Genomic DNA, 23,534 nt, shown 5'->3' on the forward strand with positions numbered 1-23,534 from the left:
ACGTTAAAGAACATCAGCTAATCCAAATTTCTGGAGCCACCCATTACGGCGTGCCTCTTAATCAGAAAGTGGTCTTGGCACGTAAAACCATATAATTTAATTTTAATCAAATTTATTGCATTTGCGGAAGAAAGTTGAATTCTAGTGACTGTTGGAGTGGAAACATTGAAGGCCATAACTTTTCCAAAGGCAATTTAAATAGATTGACAAGTTTGAAGAAAAAAACTAGATAGGAAGCACGACGTTTGCATATTCGTAGCTCTGCACCAAGAAAAGATATAGAAGTTCTGATAACAGAATGCATTAGAACATACAAAGCTGATAAATCCGTTGCATCAACTTATATTTTACGTCAATTTGTTACCTTATTCACAATGGTTCTGCGAATGTTCTACTCATATATTAGTGGTTTATTTGAGAGCCATGCTTAATAGACCGATTTTGCCCGCTTTAGATGTACTATTAGATGCAATTTACAAAGTTGTGATATCGTTAGTCATTGATGAGTTAAAAAGTAGTAAACGTGACCGTTTCGTTTTCTGAAACCATGCCATCTTCAACAATATTTATTAACAAATTGACGGCTACAATAAAAAATTCGCTACCAACAGCAACTACATCTTTACTTTTTTTTAATTAACAAACCTCATCAAATTTGGTGCAGTGGTTGCCGAGAAAAATTATTTTTCCTTTTCTGTGCATTTGCACAGCAGCCTTCGAGCTAACGCTACTCCTTAAAGCCATAATGCTCATCTAGCATTCGTCTGCTAGACGAAGTTTAATACCTCGAAATTTATATTTAAGCACCTGAAACTTAACGCACAGCATATAATAGCGTTTTTTATGTGCTGGACTAAGTTGTTAGTTGTAGATAGTCCAGTAAAGTAATTAATAACTCGTGCATTGCTGCGCTAATTAGGCTTTTACTGATATATCATTTCATTGCTTTTTTGCGGAAATGTGCCGTCCCAGCGGGAGAAGATTAGCACAAGTGACTAGCGGCCAGAGCGGCAAAATGGACACGCGCGGCGTTGTTGTTCCCGAGCGCGCCGAATGCGAGAGTGCCAGGCACATTACATTTTCCAAAGCAGCGGTGGTTGGCAGAAGCCGAACCACCTTGAAACCCGCATTTCGAAGGCCTCTATTTTCGGCCAAGCTATGCGCCAACGAGGCGGCCCCCAGTGATCCCATTTATTAATTTTTTATGCGCGGACGTTACTAGCGATGGTAGTTGCTGTCCTTTGATATAGGCACTTTCGCACGTGTCCCATCACAGTGCGTCGCCCAGCAAATTGTTTGCTTTAGATAAAACCGCGATAATAAACACCGCTGCTCACAATGCCAGCGTTTAAAAAAAAGAAAGAAAAGAACGGGTTCATGTGCGCACTCACGGTAGCGCATGATTCTGCCGCTAAGTAACGCAAAAGATATCAGTTACCAGGCGGGTTTTAAGATGGGTCACTTTCGGCCGCCCCTCACCTGCTTTGGAAAATGGAACGAGCCTGGCACTCTCGCTCTCAGCGCGCTCGGGAGTAACAGCGCCGCGTGTCGCTATTTTACCGCTCCTGCCACGAATCACTTGCACTAATCTTTTTCCGCTGGGACTGTAGCATTCATAGACATAATCACGGTGAAATACTTGCTTCACTTTTCATTAATGGATGTGGAACTGTGTTTGGAAATTACAGAGCGACCCAAAAGATATCATGCTTGTATCCATTACCCCTTTAAATAATTACTCGGAAGCACCTGCTCCAATTGCGCAAGTGAATTCGCGTGGAGATTAGGTTCTATTCATTTAGCGTTAATCGTGCAATAGGACGACACAATGTTCTAGATATCCGCTGTCGCGCCCAGCTACGAAATAGACTGGCGTTCCGCTCCTGCATTCACAAAGACTGCTTTAATAATGTCATAACGGGAAGACCAACAAGGTTCATCCAACAGTTTGCTAAACCTGCCCGTCTCCGCTGTCCCCACTTAGCACTGCATATAAAGCACTTTTGTAGGCCTTGTCTAGGCGTTTTTAGATCTCATTAAAGGACAACTTCAACGAAATTTCACTTTGGCTAAATGGCTTATAGGTTACCATATATGGTACTGCAGCAACCTTGGCTAAGCCACAGAGCTGGTAAACGTATATTTTTTTTTAGAGAGACAGCTCTACTCCAGGTACAAACCCAGAAACGTCTGGTTCTGTAAACTTGAGCTTCGAGCCCGGGCAGCCAAGGTCAAACTGGCCTGCCGCTGCCGGCGGCTGCTGCTTACGCCGCCTGGGCTCCAATACCTTGAAAGCGATCTGCGATATGGACAAAGTGCGCGATCGCGCGGGCCTAATCTCCAAAGCGATCCGCGATGTGTACAAAGTGCGCCGAGTGCTCGTAGCTTCTTACGTGCTGTGCTTTCAACGCTTAATTCAGGTTGAAGCGAGACGCTCGCTGCTGCTGCCGTGCCCAGCAGTGTCTGTGAGTTGTGATGCCATTGTAGCTGCGCTAGTTGCTGACGGCGCAGAGCAGCGTCTGTGTCCTTTCCCAAAGCAAGAAAAACCGTGCTATCGCTCGACAATCTTGGTTTAATCGTGTTTAACCATGGCAAATTTGTCTTATTTATTAGCAACTTTTAAACAGCACCTTAGCAGACGACTAGGCTGGTTAGCAGCTATGACTAATGTCCCAGCACGTGACCTCCGAGATTTCCGAGCGTGCCGCGGGTAGCCGGAGGCGCTGCCTTATCTCGGAGGTCACGCTGAAGAGCAGCGCCTTCTAGGTCATGCGTCACTTTCGGCGAGCGGTAATGGGGGCGTTTTTCTCGTGGCACGAGTATCGAGTAACACACTCGGTTCTCCGCAGCACTTCCAGTTCACCTCTTGAGACGACCAGGAAGGAAATTCAAGACAAATCAGAGAAAAAATTGAAGAAAAATACACAGTATAAAATTCATGAGTTTAATTATAGATATGATATCAGAGCATAAGTTTAGTTGAAAGTTGAGTTAGTGAAGTGTCTGGAATATTTCGAATTAATTAGAAATCACTGGTTACCGCACACCAAAGCACAGAATCGTAGACTTCGAAGACCCGACATGTGAGCACCGACTTTGGCTTAATTCATGGAAATCCGGAAGTAAAAATCCAAAGTAATGACGTCATTAATGACGCCACACACAATAAGGAGGCATGATATTTATCCCGCTAAGTAATGTAAAACAGCTGCCTCCGAGTACAATTCGTGAGTTGCGTTCGCCTGAAGCTAACTTAAATAACACCAACGCCGTGGTGCGAGTGCCACTAAAAGACACTTAAGTCAAAGATAAGGGCGGTTAATTAAATGATGAAATGCGGCAACTTGGCGAACTTTTCGTGACGCTTCCGCTCGTATTTCAAAAGCAAGATATTGCACGGAATCGTTTTACATCTGCACTATGGTAAACGATAGGCTTTCTTACGCGGCCAAAATTTCGTTGCACTTTGCCTTTAATTCGCTGTTGTTGTTGTTGTTGTTGTTGTTGTCGTCGTCGTCGTCGTCGTCGTCGTCGTCGTCGTCGTCGTCGTCGTCGTCGTCGTTGTTGTTGTTGTTGTTGTTGTTGTTGCTGTTGCTGTTGTTGTTGTTGTTGTTGTTGTTGTTGTTGTTGTTGTTGTTGTTGTTGTTGTTGTTGTTGTTGTTGTTGTTGTTGTTGTTGTTGTTTTCGTCGTCGTCGTCGTGTAGGTAGTGGTGGTGGTGTTGGTGCTGATACGGGTGGTGGTGTGTCGGAGACGGGCCACAAAGAAACAAGAATAATCACAATGACAGAGCTGTGCGGAAGTTTACAAACATCAAGATTAATGAATGAGCACGATTGCAGCAGGAACTCGATGATATATCCTGTCTCAAAATGGTTTTGTAGCCCATAAAATATTTTTATTATCACATAGACCACTCCATGGGCTACAAAATTATGAAACATTGACCGTTGCTCGAAAGTTGAGTTAGTGAAATCTTTGGAATAATTAGAATTAATTAGAAATCACTGATTGTCGATCTTGGTGGTCGTCAGGTAAGTTTTCAATGGGTACCAAGTTACGTGGGCATTATAGGAAACGAGATGATAGATTAGCCACTGCAGCGCACCAATTAGGTGTCCAGACTCCCCTCTACATTTTCCGTATAGGACGATAAGAATGTTTTCCGCACCTTGCGGCACCACCTTAGGAAGGTATGCATTTTGATGAACGCAGAAAGTCTCCACTGCCGTACAGAGTTGATCCATTCCTGCGGTTCTTACCGAACCATTAAACGCACGTTCGATGCATGTTTTATTGCGAAAGCAATTATATGGACACCCCAGACGCATTTGAGCTGCCGCCGTCGCCGTGATGTTTCCCATAAAGTCCACGGGTGATAACGCCATCGCCACGCGCCCTACGCTGTATGAGCGAGTGAAAGCATGTGAGGGGAGCCGACGTACGCGGCTCAGTCTCGCCCGCGCAGAAGAAAGAGAAGCGGTGGGAGGCGCGCTGTCTTCCCCGTCGCGCGCGAGGCACCCAGCGTTGCGAGGCGCCGGCGAGAGCGAGGGGGCGGGGGGGGGGTTGCGGCGTTCCACTCCGGTTGCGACTACGCTTGTGACGGGCGCCCGCGACTTTTCATGCGTTTCCATGCGCGGGTTCAACTCCACGCACGCCGACTCAAATTTACCTGGTCGCGCACGAACCCCTGCATGGACGCTACAAGGCAAACACAAGCGTGCCTTCAGCGACGCTTTTTATGCCCACACGGCTGCAACTCCACGGTACATACAATTTCGTTTCTTGCACACGGCTATATACGCTCTACCCCTGCCACAGTCGCGTTACCGCAGCTGTCGCCATGCGCACGAGCAGCCACTGAGAAAGCGTTACGACACAGTGCCCGCAAACGGCAGATCACGCACGGCGGCGAACTTGTGTGCCGTTGGTCTATAGTTACGCAATTATCATCCGTATGAGAATACCTCAAAACGTGTGGTTCAGTGTGAGATCGCTGCTCCAGTCATACCTTTATGTGCACTTATCTTTGCCCGCGCCGTAGGGTGACGGCCATCTCATCTGCTCATTTTCCGACGCGCGGCACACATGCGATGCTGCCCGGAGCGGCAACACAGAACGTGTATAGAACGTTGAGATAGCCCTTCGCACCAGCACGCGCTGCCCACAGGGGCCGCTTCTCGACGCCACCATTTCACACGCGCCTTGCCGTGGTCATCGAGTCTATCTCTCTCTTCATACCAGTCTGTTTACTGTTTACTTACACACCTGTTTACTTAGCAAGCATTCCTATTGCTCCTAAAACTGCTAGCCTTACTTCTTATAACGTTCCCGTATGTCGCTATCGCATTTCTTGCTTCGAATTTGCGGCGAAACTGTGACTTTTTTATCGACCACGTTTAGACTTAGCCTAGAAGCATCAGTTAAAAGCGGAGCATATGTTTATCGAATCGCTGCAGTATGACCAGAAGCACTTTTGCCTGAGTGACAGTTTCAGCATCCTTGACAGACGTAATCTCACAGTAAGCAAAATGACCGTGGACGTGCCCTGATCAGAGCCCTTCGCTATTTTTTAGTGAGCACTAATCTGATAGATTGCGTATGAGTCATATGTACACATGGCTTGTCTGTACTGCACCGCACTTCTTCATTTTCTTATCGAACATATTGATGTTGCGCCCGTGTTATCCCTCGTGGTCAGGTTTATGTGCAAATATACATGATGCATGTATATATATGCATAAAATGATTTTTGTGTGCTCCACCTCTCCTGTGTCATGAATGACTGTTTGGGGTAGTGGACTATGGTGATGGTAATAACGCCGTTATATTAACACTATTTGAGTGCTCGTGTCTTGTGATTGCCGGTATACAGTGTTGTGCGTGTTGTTTGCTCATAGTTTTTTTTTTCATTGATCTTGCTTCAGTAGTGTATTTAGTATTTTGAGATAGTAAGATCCTAAAAAAGCCGCACTTTCCCTTTTTCTATATTGAAAGAAAAAATACGAGAATCACCTTCTATAATTCATACAATTTAAAACCTGCATGAAAAGGTAACTCCTTCACTGAATGCTCTTTTTTTAATGCAACTGAGGATATTGCTTCCAAAATATACCAGAAATCACTCTCGTTGCTAGGTTAACGTGTCGGGCATGGGGGTAATGTTATATTAGCCCCAATATTAATGAAAAAACAAACCTAATCTCAAAAATTAATGATAAAATACAAAAACTAATCTGGAAACGCGTAGTCGGTGTTCTCATAAGATGAAGGTAAAGAAGGAAAAGCAGTTTGCTCACTGATGCATACATAATTTTATCGGACAACTCTAACTTCCAAATTTCGGTGTCGTTTAAGCTTACAAACAACTTACAACAGTTTATAACTGTTAACATTCTTCTGGTATTCTCGATCGCTCCTACCGCGCGGTGCTTGGCTGGTCCCCACGGGTGGGTTGCGTTCCTTCAGTGCGGATGGGCCAACCATGTAATGAGAATGAGCCTATCACACGCGGGCTGTGTGCGCGTTTCGCGAAGAAGAAGAAGAAGAGGGAAGAAGGAACAGCGCTTTCATCGCACTGCCTGCTTCATCATCCCGATGTCTAAGGAAAAACCTGCAATGTGAGCATGACCCTGTCTTCGTTGATTCGACCTTGGTTAGAGGGATAGTACTACGACAGACTATCATGCTGTCTCCATGGCATGGAAATACGCAGTAGCGAACATTCTTCTCTTGCACGGTCCACAGAAATTCGCGCGGTCAGGTAGACTACATTTCTCGCTGATTGCGTAGCCTTTCAGATTTGCATTGCTGTACTGGTAGCTTAATATCCCGGGAGTCTTTAAATAAGTATTCATGGATACGTGCTTTGTGTAAGTGATAGGTACGGATGCAGGTAGGTAAAGGTATCGCGCTGAAACATTTCATACGTGCGCTCTGTCATTTCTAAAAAAATAAAAAAAAACGTCTCATACTATTATGAGTTAAAAGTAGCACGAATGACAGCGAGGGAACACAGGCAGGCGGTGCTAGAAGCGACGCGATAAACGTGAAAGTACCGGCTGAAAACAAAACGGCACACAGGTGTTACAGAGATTATGACGGCGAGCGGCGGCATGATGCGTGACGTCATCAAAAGCACCCTACTCGCAGCATGGAATTTCTTGCAAAAATTGTTAGAGGGAAATATGGTGTTAGCGTATCTAGGTGCTGCAAGAATAGCAGTTACTCCAGCATGAGAATGGTGGTTAATACATAGTTTGGCTAAAGTTAGTCCATGCATGTGATTTTAACTGGCTGTCAGATTTTGGAAATTGATTCTCTTCAACAATATGTTGCGCTATAAATATAACAATTTGCAATTATTACGCATGCGCTCCAAACCTTATCACCTTCTGCGTTTAAAAAGATAGGAATGCTTTCAAATTTAGGCCAGCGAAGGCAGCTGAAAAGTAATAAGAAGAGTAATAAGTAATAAGAGACCAGTACGAATGTAGGCAAAATCTATGAACTGAAATGAATAGTTCGCGGAAACCCATTTGGTCAGAAGAAGACATTGTAGGTAGTTGAAAGTTGGAACGTTACCTTGAAAATTTGAAATAAAAAGATGTTTCGGCTCCTACATGGGAGCCGTGTTCACAATAAGAATGAATCTAATAAGGTTCGTCCTAACTGTGAACAAGGCTTCCATGCAGTACCCAAAACGTCATTTTATTTAATTTTTATGGTCGACGTCCAACTTTCAGCTACTTGCTATCTATGAGGAAACCGCCATTTTCGTGGTAGCTAAACGATCGCGGAGTCAAACTTCTCTCTAGAAAATTCAATAGAAAGCTCTATATGGCAATGAGAATACTGATATCGGCGCATTGAAGCGTGTGGCAAGGGGACGCAGAACTAGAGGTTTGAAAAGCGGAGAACTCACACAGAATATTGGCTGTGACAAGAGCTGAATATGGCCAACATTTACACTCTAATGAACGCAGTGCATCCGTAGTGGGAGTTTGAGACTCTGCTGCCACGTAATTGCACAGATGAGCAAGATTTTCCGGGAAGTTATGGTGCTCAAAAGAGTGCAGACGCAAGAAGAAATTCAAACGGCGCAGGTCTCCGGTCCATCCCTTCCGAGGTGGGCGACAGTCGGTCGAGATGTCGAGCGAGCAGCAGCCCGGCCAGAAAGCCATCGAGGCGTTGCGCAACTGGCAGCCCTCGGTCCGCGGCGGCACGCCGGTCACGGGTGAGACGGTCACCGAGATGACGACCACTGGACACCACGTGGTGTGCGCACTTGTCGCCTGCCTCGGCTCGTGCGCGGCCGGCACAACACTGGGCTACGCGTCGGCGGCCATGCCTTCCATCGAGCACGAGTCCTGGTACGGCGCGCATAACAACACGCAGGAGAGCCGCTGGTTCGCCGACCTCCTCCTGCTGGTCGCGGCGCCCGGAGCACTCGCAGCCGGTCAGTGCCTGCACCGTGTATAGCAGGTCGGCGTTGCCGTTCGAAACTGCAACAGCCACAAGTCTGCGCGATCGACGTCTTTCATATCTGATTTGATGCGGAGCACGTCGTGTACATGTGCTTACGAACACGTTGTCGAGAGTCCTTTATCAGACATATCGCTAAGTCATTCAGCAGGCGATGCGTGTCGAAGGCACTTCTTTGCGCTGATCCCTGCGGCACATATAGAGGACTGGTGCGGAGGTCCATGGATTAATATTTAAGAAACGCATCCGCGTGTTACAGCAGCTAACTAGCCACTATTCATGGAACCGTTGGTTCAGTAACGGCCATCGTGCCACAGGCTTCCTGCTGGAAATGGTGGGCAACCGGCTGATGCTGCTGCTGTGCGCTTTCGGCCTACTGGGCAGCTGGCTGAGCCTGCTCTGTTCATCCAGCACGAAGGCAATGTTCGTGGCGCGCTTCATGGCTGGCGTCTTCCTGGGCGCTACCTCCAGCTCTGCCGGTGTCCACGTTGCAGAGATCTGCCCCAGCGAACGCCGAGCTTTCTTCCTCGGCTTTGTTGAGGTGCGTCGCGAAGTTAGGCTTGCTGTTTAACCGCTTCTTTGAACCGATTAAAACAAGCGACTACATTTTCAGGCGTATTTTTGTTGCCAACTCGCTTCTTACGAGCTTGAGAGAACTATTTGCTCAAAACGACACGGTTAGGCGATTGCCTTTTCAAGAAGACTTTGCAGCCGTCTAGTCTGTTACATACTAAAAAAATGACAGCGGCTTAGCTTGGCTATGCCAGGATATACGTAGCGAAAGCTAAGGCATACTATGGTTAGCCTTGGTTAATCTTGATTGCAAGTCCAGGTTAGTCTGGTTGTCTAGCTATATTGCGGCGTTTAGCCAGTCGTTCGGCGCGCTGTTTGTCTGTTTCCTGGGCGATTCGTTTGCTCTTGATCTCGTCCCGATCTCGATTCCAGTCCTCCTCCTGCTTATCAGAATTGTCGCCGTGCATACTGCCTCTTCAACTGTGGTTGCGGGGCACGCGAGCTTTGCTTTTCAATCCTCCGACATGTTATCTGGCATGCGACGCAGCTGGCCAAGCGAGCGGAGGCGAGCGCAATGGCGAGGAACGCGGTGTGGCGTCATATCATACGGCGCCAGCGCAAAGGCGGGGCGCTGCGCAGCGGCGGAACACCTGTGGCTCGGTGCTACTAGTGGCGCATGAGCAGTAGTGACTAGGGAGTGAGAGTGAGATAGAGTAATATTCGCGGCGAGGCGCGCGTTGTGACGTCATGTGCCTCCTCGGAGCACCACCACGGCGAAATCGCAAGTTCGCGGCCAGTAAAGCAAAATTCAACAATGATTACCATACTCCCTAATGTGCAATTTGAGCGCAGTAGTATATGTGTTTTCATTTGGCGATATATTGATGCATCACTGCGTTCACTGCAACGACTGGCAGAGCCGCGACGTGCGGCGCTATATATAGATCGGCCACACAGTTGCCGCTTCCTGGCAATTGCAGCTTAAGCAGGAACCGTATGGCGCGATTTCAGGCGCGATTGACACGCGGATGGTGGGACGCGCGCGTCATTCTGACGAGTGCCCGGCATGGCCACATCATGCTGGGCAAATCGCGCCGCCGCGTGCTGCTGCTAAGAGTAGAAAAACACGCCTCGCACGGCGCGACCACCAATCAGAGGTCAGGTAAGCCACGTGGCAATTTTTGTTTGTTTTTGTCACCAGATGGCGCTGCTCTCTGCGCATCAGGTAGGACATTAGGCAACGAAGGTAGGACATTGCCTCTTCAACTGTGGTTGCGGGGCACGCGAGTTTTGCTTTTCAATCCTCCGACATGTTATCTGGCATGCGACGCAGCTGGCCAAGCGAGCGGAGGCGAGCGCAATGGCGAGGAACGCGGTGTGGCGCGTTATTATTATTAGGCACTATAATAGCAAGACCTTGGTGGCACAACTCACCGCCCCGTTCCAAAGGAAACGCTCATAACATCCATCCGTCCATCCCAGGGCCAGGAAATACCTCGGGTAACAGAATATAAATGCCTTGGTATATGGATAAACGGAGGCAATAGATATATGGAAACACTGGAAAAAACAATAACACTGAAGGGGAAGAGAAATGCACCCATAATGAATCACAGAGCGCTATGGGGATACAATAGGTACGAGGTCCTCCGAGGTATGTGGAAAGGTGTAATGGTTCCAGGACTTACTTTTGGAAATGCGGTTGTTTGCTTTAAATCAGGGGTACAATCAGGACTCAATGGGAACCAAAGGTCAGTGGATCGCGTCGCACTGGGCGCTCACGGGAAGACTACAAATGAAGCTATGCAGGTTGATATGGGCTGGACTAATTTTGAAGTGAGGGAAGTTCGCAGTAAAATTCAATACGAAGAACGACTGAGGAATGTGAAAGAAAGTAAATAGGCCGGGAGAGTCTTCAGGTATCTGTACAGGAAAAACATTAATCCACGGTGGAGGAAAAGAACTAGGAAGCTTACCAGCAAGTATGCGGCCTGTAGGGTGGGCAGCACAGCAACAAAGAACGTCAAGCGGAAAAGAAAGGCTGAAATAATCTCATGGGTGGCGGCAATGGAAAAGAAACCTGCCATCAGTAACTACTTAAGAGGAAAAAATGAAATCAGGATAGAAAGAATTTATGATAACTCAAAGGGAAGCTCATTACTTTTCGAAGTGAGATCGGGATGCCTTAGAACACGCACCTATAAAGCGAGATATAAGATGGAAGATGAGGCTTGTGCTTGCTGCGGTAAAGCTGGGGAAACTATGGAGCCTGTTTTATCAGAATGTGAAGACATCTACCCAGGAGCCTATTTGGGCACCACTGGCCTCCTTGAAGCCCTTGGGTTCAGCGAGAGCAGTGGAAAAGTAAACATGTCCGCAATAGCCATTAGTAAGAAGCGATTGGAGGATTGATGGAAGTAGGGAAACGACAAAAAAAACGGAGACGTACAAAAGCACAGTTCGTAATATGGGATCAGAAAATTTGCTTGTGGAAGTGCATAGTGTTTTTCTTTCATTTTTTTTCTTTGTTTTTTAACCTAGGTAGGACATTAGGTAGTATAATAGCAAGAGCTTGGTGGTGCTACCCACTGCCCCGTAACAACAGAGACAATTCATGTTGGTGGGAGTTAGGTTGTCTGGCAACCCGAAAAACGCGGTGTCAATGCACCGCTCCATTTTTTCATGGGGGTGCTCGCGTGTCGAGTTTCTCGCTTGCGGAAAATGTGCTATGCGGTTCCAGCTTTATGCGACCATAACATTCACCGGGAAGCGCTTGCGGCGAACTGCTTTCTGGTTCTTTTTTCTTTCCCCGCACGGCCGGTGCCGCTGCTGCCCCGGAACATCAGCGCCATTCGGTGGCGCTTCGAGATGGCTTCCTCTGCTTTCCTCCTCAGGCTTCCACTGCACCCTCTTCCTCCGAAATTCCGCCTCGCACACTCTTTGCTTTCGTCGTCTTTCACCCGCCAGTGCATTCCGCGTTCGCTCTTTCATCGTTCACTGCGCTCGCTCTCTCGATTACGCCGAGGGAGGACGACGCTCAACGCAGGAATAGGCGCCTAAGAGCTGTGCTCTAAAAGGCACTTTCGCTAGAATGACATGGTTAGGTGGCTACTTTCTGAAGTGTTTTTGTTCCCGATTTGTCTGTTATGAACCAAAAATACACATTATTTGCTTAAATGACAAGACTTCGCACAGCAGCACAACAGAACCCTGCATGTAGCCGTATAAAGTAAATATTATTATATATTAATGTAAATATTATATGTCAGTACGTGATTATCACCCTATAATTACAATGTGACAATGCCAATGCACTTGGGCAGTTCTCTGGCTTTGGAGGTGATCGAGTTCTATAATAGTCAAACGTTTCATCCTCCTCCTCCACTGTCAGGTGGCCAGGTACACGGGAATGCTGCTGGCCTACGTGTTGGGTCATTTGTTCACGTGGGAGATACAGGCCGGTCTGTGCATGTTGCCGCCCCTGGTGCTCGTGTGCCTGCAGCGTTACGTCCTGGACAGCCCCCAGTGGCTCCTACGTCACGGCAAGAGGACCGAAGCCCTGGCCGCGCTGTCCCGCCTTTATGGCCTCGACATCCCCATCGAGTTCAGGATACGATCGGCCGAGGAGCTCGCCAAAGCCAAATCCAGCGCCACAACCAGCAAATGCGCAAGGTGAGCATTTAAACGGATTGTTTTGCTGTTTTCTTTTTCTCAATAATCGATCCATATGTCAGCGTTCACTATACCTTTGTTAACCCTTGTCAAACTTGCATCTCAAGTACATAAATATAGTATGCACGTGCATACTTTGGCTGGTCTACAAGCAAATGCCGCCTCTCACCGTGTTTAAGATGCAGATTACTCGTATGTACAATGTTTCCGTGCAAATTATAGCTCTTAGACACTGCATTTCTTCTTTCCAAAAGTGCTTAAGTGGTAATTAACAATCAACAATTTACGTTTCATGGCCGAAACTGCGACATATTGGTTTGTTCTTTAACTCCCTTTTTTTTTCGCCTGTTCATTTTTTCCATTTTTTTATTCCTTTCATGAATTTAGGCCAGTGGAACGTCAAGATGCTGTAAGGCGGTTTTTTTTTGCTTCACCTCCCCTAACCACCTGCGTACATTTTTTTGTGTCATGTGATTACATTAACTCACACTCAAGCTGTGTTCCGAACCTCGGAGCCTCGAATTGTGCACCTAATAGAGTGCACAACACCCTTACAAAGGAAAAGCTCGCCCGATTCGATAAACATCATATATACTGACTTCCAAAGCGGAGAAAACGGATATGTTAACTGAATATGCGCTATAATTTCATGTTACAAAATTTCTCTTATCTCTTTTCAGTGGTGAACTATGGTGTTCTGAGCTTAATCCTTCATACGTTTATGCCAGAAATACAAATTAGACAATTTCTTTAACATGTGCGTAATTTAAATACAGATATAATTTTTATAGCCAGTGTAATTAGGCTTGTCTTTCAAAAGCGAACCAATTTCGTTGAATTATTTCAGCTGTTGCTTGCTGAAATTACTTAAAATATTTCCGCTTAGTGTTGAGATTGGCTTTAGGTACTACATAGCTCTTGAAGGAGTCCTGAAATTACATTTTCGAATAACCTTTTGTGATAAGTGAACGGCCTAGACCTCTAAAGCCTCGATAAGATACTGGCGAACCCCAGAGCGCCCTAAATAGTTTAATACATCAGATTTTCGGCAGCCAATTTGGTTTTGTTCCTCGAGAGGTGACTGTAGTGGCGTCGGTACAAGGTGCTCACGCGGGAGCATGCAGGACATGGCGACATTTTGACACCGGTTCCGACTCTCGCTCGGTCGTCTGCTACGCTGTTACATCGGGCGTTACCGCTATCGCACTAGAGGAGGCTACCGAGCGAGATGGAGCGAGTGCTAAAATGTCGCCATGTCCTGCTCCTGCGTGACCACCTGGTGTATTATGACGCCACGACACTAACTTCTTGACAAACAAAACCAAAGCTCACTGTAGAAATGCTGGTATATTAAATGATTTAAGGCATTCTTAGGTTCGCCAGTATTTCTTTAGGGTATTGAGGTCTAGTACTTTCATTTACAGCGCGCACACAAACACACACAAACACACACACACACACACACACACACTCACTCACTCACTCACTCACTCACTCACTCACTCACTCACTCACTCACTCACTCACTCACTCACTCACTCACTCACTCACTCACTCACTCACTCACTCACTCACACACACACACACACACACACACACAAGAAAAAAAGAAAGACGAAATTGAGGAGCTGTTATTATCATGTCTGGTCACTAGTAGACACCTTTAATATGCCGGCATTTCGTGCAGGTGTATGGCCCTGGCGTTGCTCCTGCAGCTCCTTCCCGAACTGTCGGGCGTTCGGCTGCTCCTGCAGCGCGGCGATCAAGTGATGCTTTCGCTGATGGCCGAGACGGAACCCTGGGACTCAGTGGGCGTGCTGCTGGTCGCCGGCCACGTCGCGTTGTCCGGCTTGTTCGCCTCGCTCACCAGGGTAGCTGGACGACGACATCTCCTGCTCCTGTCCGCCGTCATTACGGCTATCTGCATGATCACTCTCAGCCCACTCCAGCACCTCGTATTCAGGTTCCTGCCATTAATTTCATACAGCGAAAAGTTGTTGGTACCATACCCGACGCGAAAGCCGTCCGCTTGTGTCGCGTCCGTAACAAGAAATGATAACCATCGTGACGTCACGACGAGGGTCAAGCGTGTGCGTACGCAGATGAAAGGTACCAGGAAGCGTGGGAGGGCTGTCTCAAAAGTGGAGCTCCTACCAATTGAAACTAATACAATCATTGCAGCGCATACGATAAACGCAGCAACGAATCACGACGCCCCTGTTGTAGTTGACGCCGCAGCGCTTCACACAACTGCTGCAGTATTGTAATATAAGGGAACTGATTCAAGAAGTGCAGAGTAGCCAGAGTTCCAGTGAAGATTACGTGCCCTGAACCATCGGGCTGAGAAACCCCGCTTGTGGCACCTCCCGGCAGTAGCCCACGTTTGCGATACTGGTGTCGGTCCGAAATGGTGCGTGCGTATTGTGGTGCCTCAAACGTTTCTTTGGGTAGTGGGAAGGATTAAATGGGTATTTCTTGCACCTTTATACACCACACTGCCCAGCCGAATAAGTAAGAATAGAGCCTGCCGATGGAAACTATTGAATCGAGGAAGTCCAACTCACGGCGACAGGATATCGAGCGAATATGTTCGCCCCCATGCTGGACGGCAACGTATAATCGTTCGCGTGTACAGTCACGCGAACGGTGGCGTGTTCGAACGACCGTCTTCGTCCATGTCGGTGTCCCCTCCAAAGCCTCTCGCGGGAAAGTCCCGCAGAGAGTGCCGACAGGCGCGCTCCCAGTCTGCGCACTCCGCCCACCTGAAACTAGAGCTTTAAAAATACTCCATTTTGCGCCCGAGCCAGCCCGCGGTTGAGCGGCGTTAGCGGTGCAACTATCGCCATCTCTCGTACTATTCTGCAGCAACACCGACCGAACTACGCGGCGAAGCAGGACTGCAAGAAGCGCGAAATTTATGCGGGGAAAACAACATGAGAGGGCGCAAGAGAGTCGAGCGTACCCGCGGTATGCAATGACCTATCAATTCTTCAGGATAACAGCTGTTTGGTGTTTATAATACGCAAGATTATAAAAATTTCCCTAATCTCCCTGAATAAATCTCCCTAAATCTCCCTGAATAACTTTGTTACAGCGAATATTTGATTACGCTGTGTTACCTGGGGCCGTATAACATAAAACCTGACATCAAGTTTATTTAACCGCCGACGTAAACATCGGACGGTGACCAGTAGCGCTGTTTGAAGAGCCCAATCAAACGCTCTACTCCTTTATGGGAAGTTACTTTTGTGTGTTTCCAGAGCGAATAGCATTGCCTACCTTGTCTCGTTCTCTGTGACAGACAGACAAGAGGCGAGCAACACAAATAAGAAAGGGTTTTGGTTGGACCGAGCTAGAGCAGCGAAAGAAGACAACCGGACGAGGAGGGCGTCGCGGGAATCTGCGGTTGGCCCGCGCCTCCTTACTTAGCTCGTGGTGGCTTGCAGCCAATCGCGGCGGCGTGCAATATAAGGATAAAATCGCCGCTAAAATGGATCCTCAGCGAAGAAGAGTTGGAAGAGCGATGTTATACACGTGTCGAAAGGTCTCCAGAGCATCGTCCTGCCATGAAAAAAAATTATTATACGCAACTAAATCCGTGCTGCACGGCAGCTCCGAGCAGCTAGTACCTGAGTGATCGGCGGGCAGCGGTCTATTATTCCTATCGGAATACAGCAGTATGCGACTATTCCGAAGAAAGAAAGCTCAGTTTTGCTCGGCATATTAATGCATTTTTAATTCGTGACGTCACTCTGACGTTGTGACTTTTCGCAGTTCTGTGACGTCGCGTGACAGACAGGCGAAGTGTACGCAGCCCAATAACTTTCGACCAATAGCAGTAGGCTAAAAGCGACAAAGGCGTAGAACCGGAAATATCGATATTCCTTTTGTTCGGTCTAATCATGTGTAATCAATTTGTACCCATCACAGCAGGCGGGAAGTTTCGTGACGTTGCTTGACAGACAGGCGAAGGAGACGTGGCTCGAAAACTTTTTGACGAATCGTGGCGGGGCTATTGCAGGAATGGAATATAAAGATTTGGAACAGCTTTGCGTTATAGCGCCCCTGATATCTTGAAGCGTGGAAAGTTGGCACAGCCTACATAAATAAGAGCTAAAAGTTGACAGCCACTTTAGCATACGCTATAAAGGGGATGAAGGCGAACGCCTGCGCGATCATGAGACATTCATTACATTGCTTGAAATTTTCATTCGAATGCGTTGTTAGTTCCTATTACTCGTTTTATCCCACCAAAGGTCGTGCATTCGAGTACATTAATTAACTCTACCTTAATTAAATGTACCCAAATCAACTTCGCCCTAATTAACACCAAAGGTGGAAGGCTCGACTCCCACCGAAGGTCGTGGGTTCGACTCCGTATGAATTTTTGGTGCCATGAATTATGGTACCATAACGCCGGACATCGGAATTTTTTACTCGTGAGCCATCTAAGACTTTCGCCTTAATATACAGATGAAATGTAAAGTGTCAAGCCATGAAGATTGCCAGCCGGATTATAGGTGCTCTGAAGGACAAATGCCCTTCTCAGGAATCACCAATTCTTCCTGTCCTGCACCAGACCCCCTCGCCCCCCCCCCTCCCCAAGGAATACCAACAGATTCCTTATTGTTACTGCAACTCTCTATAACTACCCGCTGCGTTATCGTCCCCTATGCAGCGCGTCCCTTGCTCTAACAGACGAGTTATCCTTTCTACGTATCGCATGACATGCCCACGTTAATTTCTTTTTCATGTAAATTTGAATATCTATCGGCTCTTGCTTTTAAACGACACTGCGGTAATTTTATCTCTCGACGTTTAGTTTATTGTTTTGCGTTGTATCCTTGGTTGTTCAGTCCTACAGACTTCTCTCATTTTTTTTTCTCTGGAATGTGCGGTCCCGCACTTTGAATAGAAGGGCTCAAGCAAAAGGCAAAGTGGCGAAGCGGCAGAGTTGTGAATGATCCAGTACAAGCATAACTCGAATGAACGAGAACTGTCCTGTGCTTTTTTTTCTTACTCCTAATGCGTTTTCGCCCGGCTCCAAATAGAAGGACACGGGTTGACGATAACAAATGAAACCAGTCCCCAGCCTTCTGTTTGCGCTGGTCTACTCTAAGTACTGCAGCGCTATAACGTGATACTGTTACAGTGTGATTTTATTCCAATCTCCTAATGTCCAATTTACGTACACAACGGCGCAAATGGGGGAGGGGGGATTCTTCAAACAGGAAGCGCTCACCCCGTGTCCAGGAGGTTCCCTTTGTCTAGTTTTAAAGCGAATATCGTCACCTGCAGTGACAGGTTTTACTTAACTCGCCGTCTGACGACAGGCGAGGAGCGCGTAAGGGTGGAGAGGGTTTGAGTGAGGCCTAACTAGCAGAGCGAATATGAACCACAGGAGAAGTATCGGGTTTCGCCTGCGTCTCCGAGTCATCCGAGCAGCGCTAAGTCACACCGGCGTCGCAAACCAGAAGCAGAAGTAAGCAGAGTGGTGCTGACGTGTCTGGTTGGTCCGCTGCCTCTCGCTTATAAATTGCGGTGGCTCCGTTACCATCGCAGCGGCGGGCAACGGGGCGTTACATGCCAAAAAGCCTCTACAGCGTTATGCTTTCAAGAGTAACGACAAAATGGCAAGAACTGGGCCACGTGAAAAAGTTCAGAGCTCAGTGCCGTGAAGCGAACGTCGGCAACAATATTCGACTGCAGCGCTAACAATTCCTTCGAGAAATATTTCGTTAATGACTGTTTCGGTGTGATAGCGCGGTGTGCTGCGGTTCCAATTATCGTAACCTAGGAAGAAATAAATTAACACCATTGATTGCTCCTCGAAAACCTATGTATTTACTCAACCAAAACATGTCATAACAAATTCATGCATGTATCATAGAAAAGTAATTAAAGTGTATTACTTTACTTCCAAGTCAAGTAATATGTACCAATAGGAAAGCAGAATGTAAGGATTAAGCAGAATGTAAGAATGTAAGGCAGAAAGCAGAATGAAAGCAGAAGGAAAGCAGAATGTAAGGATTTTCTTGACGTCATTTCTTCATACGGATTAAGCCAAATAGTTTCCTTACCAACACGGGCGGATGCTATCTTGGATCTTGTGCTGATCACTGAACCTGTCAACGTGTCTGTTCATGTGTTAGATTGCATTAGTGACCACAACGTCCTTCACTGTGAATACGATAGAAAGCGCAAAACAAGTATACAGGAAAAGAAAACCATTTATGATTATGCGCGAGCAAATGTTGAAATGATCACCAGTGAGCTCTCGGCTTTTTGAGTGGAATTCTTGAGCGGGATGCATAATCATGCTAGCAATGATAACTGGATGATTGTTTGTAACAAGCTGACTGAAATTAAAGAAAAGTACATACCAAAAATACAAATAACTCTGTCTACTGGAAGTGCGTGGTTCACCTCTCACGTAAGGCGGCGCTGTATAAATAAAAAAGCGCGCTTATTCAAAAGCTAAAAATTCGACATGTGATGATACCTGGAAGTGTTATCGGGAACAATCCAAGTTATGCAAAACAGAAATTGAAGCAGCCAAAGACAAATTTTTCAACCATGATATTTCGAACATGTTAGCCCACAACACAAAAAAATTTTGAAAGTAATAAACGCCAAACCATCATCACCAGGCTTCATTTTCATAAAGAAAGACAGTGAATTCCTTCCATCATCGGAGGTCGCTACTGCATTAAATTATTTCTTCTGTTTTTACAAGTGAACTTCCCGTTCCGGCTAACATTGAACTCGGTTCTGTTACCTCCATCATGAGTGATATCGTTATCACCCAAAAGGGCATTGAAGCTGCTATTGATCGTCTTTCTTACAGCTCGGCTCCCGGTCCAGACGGAATTTGTCCAAAACTATTAAAAATGACTAAACCAGCGATATCTCGCATTTTCGCCGCTCTTTTTCAACAATCTATTGATTCAGGATGTGTTCCTGACGAATGGAAAATAGCTAAAATAATTCCAATCTTTAAGTCCGGTGACCCGTCATCTGTCTCAAACTACAGACCTATTTCACTGACCAGTATTCCTTGTAAACTTTTAGAACACATTATATCATCAGCAATTATGAAATACCTAACTGGTCACAATCTCCTCTTCATTAACCAACACGGGTTCCAACGGGGTCGCTCATGTTAGACGCAGTTATTCGAGTTAGTCTCTGACCTGCACCGAGCTATCAACGACTCCTCAAAAATAGACGCCATATTTATTGATTTTGCGGAGGCTTTTGATAAGGTAGCTCATAACCGTTTATTATTAAAACCGCCATTTTAACATAAATAGTAGGATTACGAACTGGATTAGTAACTTTTTAACTAACCGGTACCAATTCGTAACTACTCATGAATTTTCTTCTCCGCGATCACTAGTTAAATCCGGAGTGCCGCAGGGAACTGTATTGGGACCAATTTTATTCCTGCTATACGTCAACGACATCAGCAATAATATTAAATCTGCAATAAGACTATTTGCAGATGATTGCGTAATTTATAGACGAATAATTAACTCTTTCGACACTGACATTTTGCAATCTGACCTGGCGAAAATTACCGAGTGGTGTAATCAGTGGCAAATGGAAATAAATGTTTCAAAAACTAAGGCTATAGCCTTCACTAGATCCAGTAACCCTAGGGTTACCCGTTACGTGATGACCGACATTAGTATTGCACATGCGCAAACAATAAAATATTTGAGAATTCATTTATCTTCAAACGTTTCATGGAATCATCACATCGATGCGATTACTAGCAGCGCTTGTAAAACCCTTGGCTACATTAGGCGTAACCTTTACTCGGCAAACAAGTCCACTAAATTATTAGCCTATACGACACTAGTTCGTTCGAAAATGGAGTACGCGTCTTTTATTTGGAATCCGCATCAATCGTACTTCATAAACAAGCTCGAGTCGGTCCAAAACAGAGCAGCGCGCTTCATCACGAAAAATTACTCACGAACTTCTAGCATCACTAAGATAAATATATCTCTAAAATCTCCCCTCGCTAGAAAATCGAAGGCTGATAGGACTTCTTTCCCATTTTCACAAGCTATGTCACTGCAGGTCGTCTTTCAGCGCACGCCACATCAGGCCCGCCCATCGTATCTCCCCGCGCCTTGATCATTCCTTTAAAGTGCAGCCCGTTCTTGCGCGCACTAACTTCTTGAGACACTCGCCCCTCTTTCTCGCGATATATCATTGGAATATGTTACCACATGAAATCGTATCAGCTCTAAGTCACGATGATATTCCAGCAAAACTAAAACAGTATTTTAACGTACTAACATAGTATTCTCTTGATCATTTGTTATAGGCATCACTGTGTTGTTGCGCGCCTTGTATTTTTTTCCCCTCACCATGTTTTGATATTTCTTCCGCAAATGGCTTTGTTCTGGGTTAGCGCAGGGTCACTTGTACAGCATAAAATTTGTTCTGCTTGTGCTTTTCGTTGTTTCATGCAATATCTGCTGGTATGTGTACGCTTTTTCCATGTATTTTTCCTTGTATAAAGTGACCAAGCTACGTTGATTATGTGTAACACCCAGTTTAAATCTATATGTATCTTCAGCGTTTAGGACGTGTCGTTGTATTGCTCTTACTGGTTTCTTTTTGTTTGTTTTCCTGTTTTTCCGCTTGTGTTCCTTTTATTGTAGCATGCATTATCTGTTTAAATGCGTATACTGTATATATCACTAATTCATTGTAACACCCCTATGTAATGCCCGCATGGGCCTTTAGGGTACTTGAATAAAAAACAAAAACAAGCTCACTTGAAAACCTACTTCAATAAAGAGCCTTACGCAGGATTGCCTTGAGACTCCCACTAATACATCCGTTGCATTTCAGTCAGAAGCGCATCATTGAGCGGGGTAACGAGGCCATTCGCTTACTTAGACTGCGATCTACGATGGTTTTTGCGTGGCTTTCCTTTCTTAGAGGGGCCATATATAAATGCCGTTTGGACAGAAACGTTGAAGTAATGAACAATTGCGTGTCACTGAAAGCAAAACATCACTTTTGGATGTCATGGTGGTTCCCTTCCCTTCCCCCCTGCCCCCTTCTGCCCCCCCCCCCCGGGATTCATTCCAATATAAGCGCATATACCACAGTTTTTGAAGCCGTATAGAGATATACGCGTCGATTCCGCAACGAATCTATGTGCAAGATGGCAGGTACTCTGGAAACAGCTGGCCGCTACTAAGAACCACGTTTTGTTCACTTTTGCGTATACAAAACGTTTTATGGTATTTTTTTTTTTTTTTGCTGCACAAAATTTCTAAACATCAAATCTGGCAGAAGCAGAGTTCTACCCCTTCAGCTAAATTACTCAATTTAACTAATAAAGAATATACACCCTGTATGTTTCCTTTGCTTTCGTTTCAAAGACACAGGTAACCTGCCGTTTATGAGTTGGAATGCCTGAGGAATGTCCTGCAATACACTAACATGCCGAGGATGACGAGGCAGCCTTTCACGAAGATAGGTCCTCCTATCGAAACGTTGGCCAGCATTTCTGAGGCATTTTAAACAGAACAGCGCGTATTTTGGCAGGGACGAGAAGGGAGACACGACACAGACCAGCGCTGTCAGTGTCGCGTCGTGTCCAATTGTCGTGTCTCCCTCTTGTCCCTGTCAAAATACGCGCTGTTCTGTTTAAAATTGCGCACCAACCCACCCAAACGTCCGTGTTAACGACTTTCTGAGGCCCTTTATCCCTGTTTATAACCTTTATACCACAGTGTGCTATACCATCTGTCAGCCCCTTTCTTTGTTTTGGACTACAATACAATTAGTACTTTATAAACAGAGCAATATTTTATTAACGCTCACAACGCCAGAACGTGACTGTGCTCACGTGCTCGTTCCGTGCACACGCATTAATTGCAGCCACTGGACAGTGGAGGATCGGCCCCGGCTCACCAACTGGAACGGCATCTACGCCGTCGGCATCCTGCTGGCCAGCCACTCCCTCGGTCTGGGCCACGTGCCCGCGCTGCTGGCGTCGGAGCTCCTTCCGGCTCGCGTGCGCTGCGTCGGAGCGGCGAGCTCGTGGGCCGGCCGCTGGCTGCTCGCCTTCCTGCTGGCGCATCAGGACGCCTGGCTGAGCGAGGTCGCGTCGAGCAGCCACGGACTCGTGCCTGGCCTCGTCCTGGTCTTTGGAGCGGCGATAGCAGCGATCGTGACGCCCGAAACCGAAGGCCGCACACTTTTGGCCATCGAGGGCGGCGTGTGACGATGGCTGACCGAATCATTGTCGGGCATTTCCTTTGACTCCACAGCGGTGTGCCGACCTTCCCCATATAGGCCACCTTAGATTGGCCATTTTTTTTATTTTGAAAGCTCGTTCGTTTTAAAAGGAGGCGACATACTATAATTCTCCTAACGTACGTTGGTTTGTGTCAATCAATATCAATTATACTTTCAAAAAGTTAAAAATCATATACGCATTTTATAAATAATTATTGCCCTCAATACGACAACTGTAAATGAGCTCTAATATTGCAGCATTTTATCACAAAATTGTAAACCGTGAAGGTGCGCGGATAGGCAAACTGATTGAAAATAACTACCTGCCCTTGCGCTCCCTCCCGCGGAATACGATCTCGGCGAGCTTTGAACTGATGCGATGCCCAAGCTGTGCGCTGTCACATCGGCATCTTTTCTATTTATTTTTTTCGTAGCAAAATTAGAACGGGCTGCGCAGAAGCAGAAACGTAAATATCGGTTACTGACTCATAACCGAGCAATATTGAAAATAAAAGGAATTGCAACTAAATAGAGCACCGACTAACGCATAAAACCACGCTGTGAAACCTGGCGACAATCGTGCTGCCTCTAAAAC

The 23,534-nt window shown here is 46.3% G+C and overlaps 1 protein-coding gene across 1 annotated transcript; it reads left to right on the plus strand.

Annotated features, from left to right (window-relative positions):
* Positions 1-8,146: 8,146 nt before the first annotated feature.
* LOC142583484 (solute carrier family 2, facilitated glucose transporter member 8-like) lies at positions 8,147-22,925 on the plus strand. Its single transcript, XM_075693972.1, has 5 exons — positions 8,147-8,456; positions 8,800-9,023; positions 12,387-12,667; positions 14,355-14,663; positions 22,580-22,925. Exons 1-5 carry the CDS (start codon positions 8,147-8,149, stop codon positions 22,923-22,925), a joined length of 1,470 nt encoding a protein of 489 aa, XP_075550087.1.
* The last annotated feature ends 609 nt before the right edge of the window (positions 22,926-23,534 follow it).

This window comes from Dermacentor variabilis, chromosome 5 (assembly GCF_050947875.1).
Source record: "Dermacentor variabilis isolate Ectoservices chromosome 5, ASM5094787v1, whole genome shotgun sequence".
In the NCBI taxonomy this organism is placed as follows: Eukaryota; Metazoa; Arthropoda; class Arachnida; order Ixodida; family Ixodidae; genus Dermacentor; species Dermacentor variabilis.

Bases quoted from the DNA above. Each gene is read 5' to 3' on its own strand.
- LOC142583484 (XM_075693972.1), top strand. From the start codon at position 8,147: ATGTCGAGCGAGCAGCAGCCCGGCCAGAAAGCCATCGAGGCGTTGCGC. The intron at 9,024-12,386 runs GTGCGTCGCGAA...CTCCACTGTCAG, and splicing joins TCTTCCTCGGCTTTGTTGAG to GTGGCCAGGTACACGGGAAT. The intron at 14,664-22,579 runs GTTGGTACCATA...CATTAATTGCAG, and splicing joins ATTTCATACAGCGAAAAGTT to CCACTGGACAGTGGAGGATC.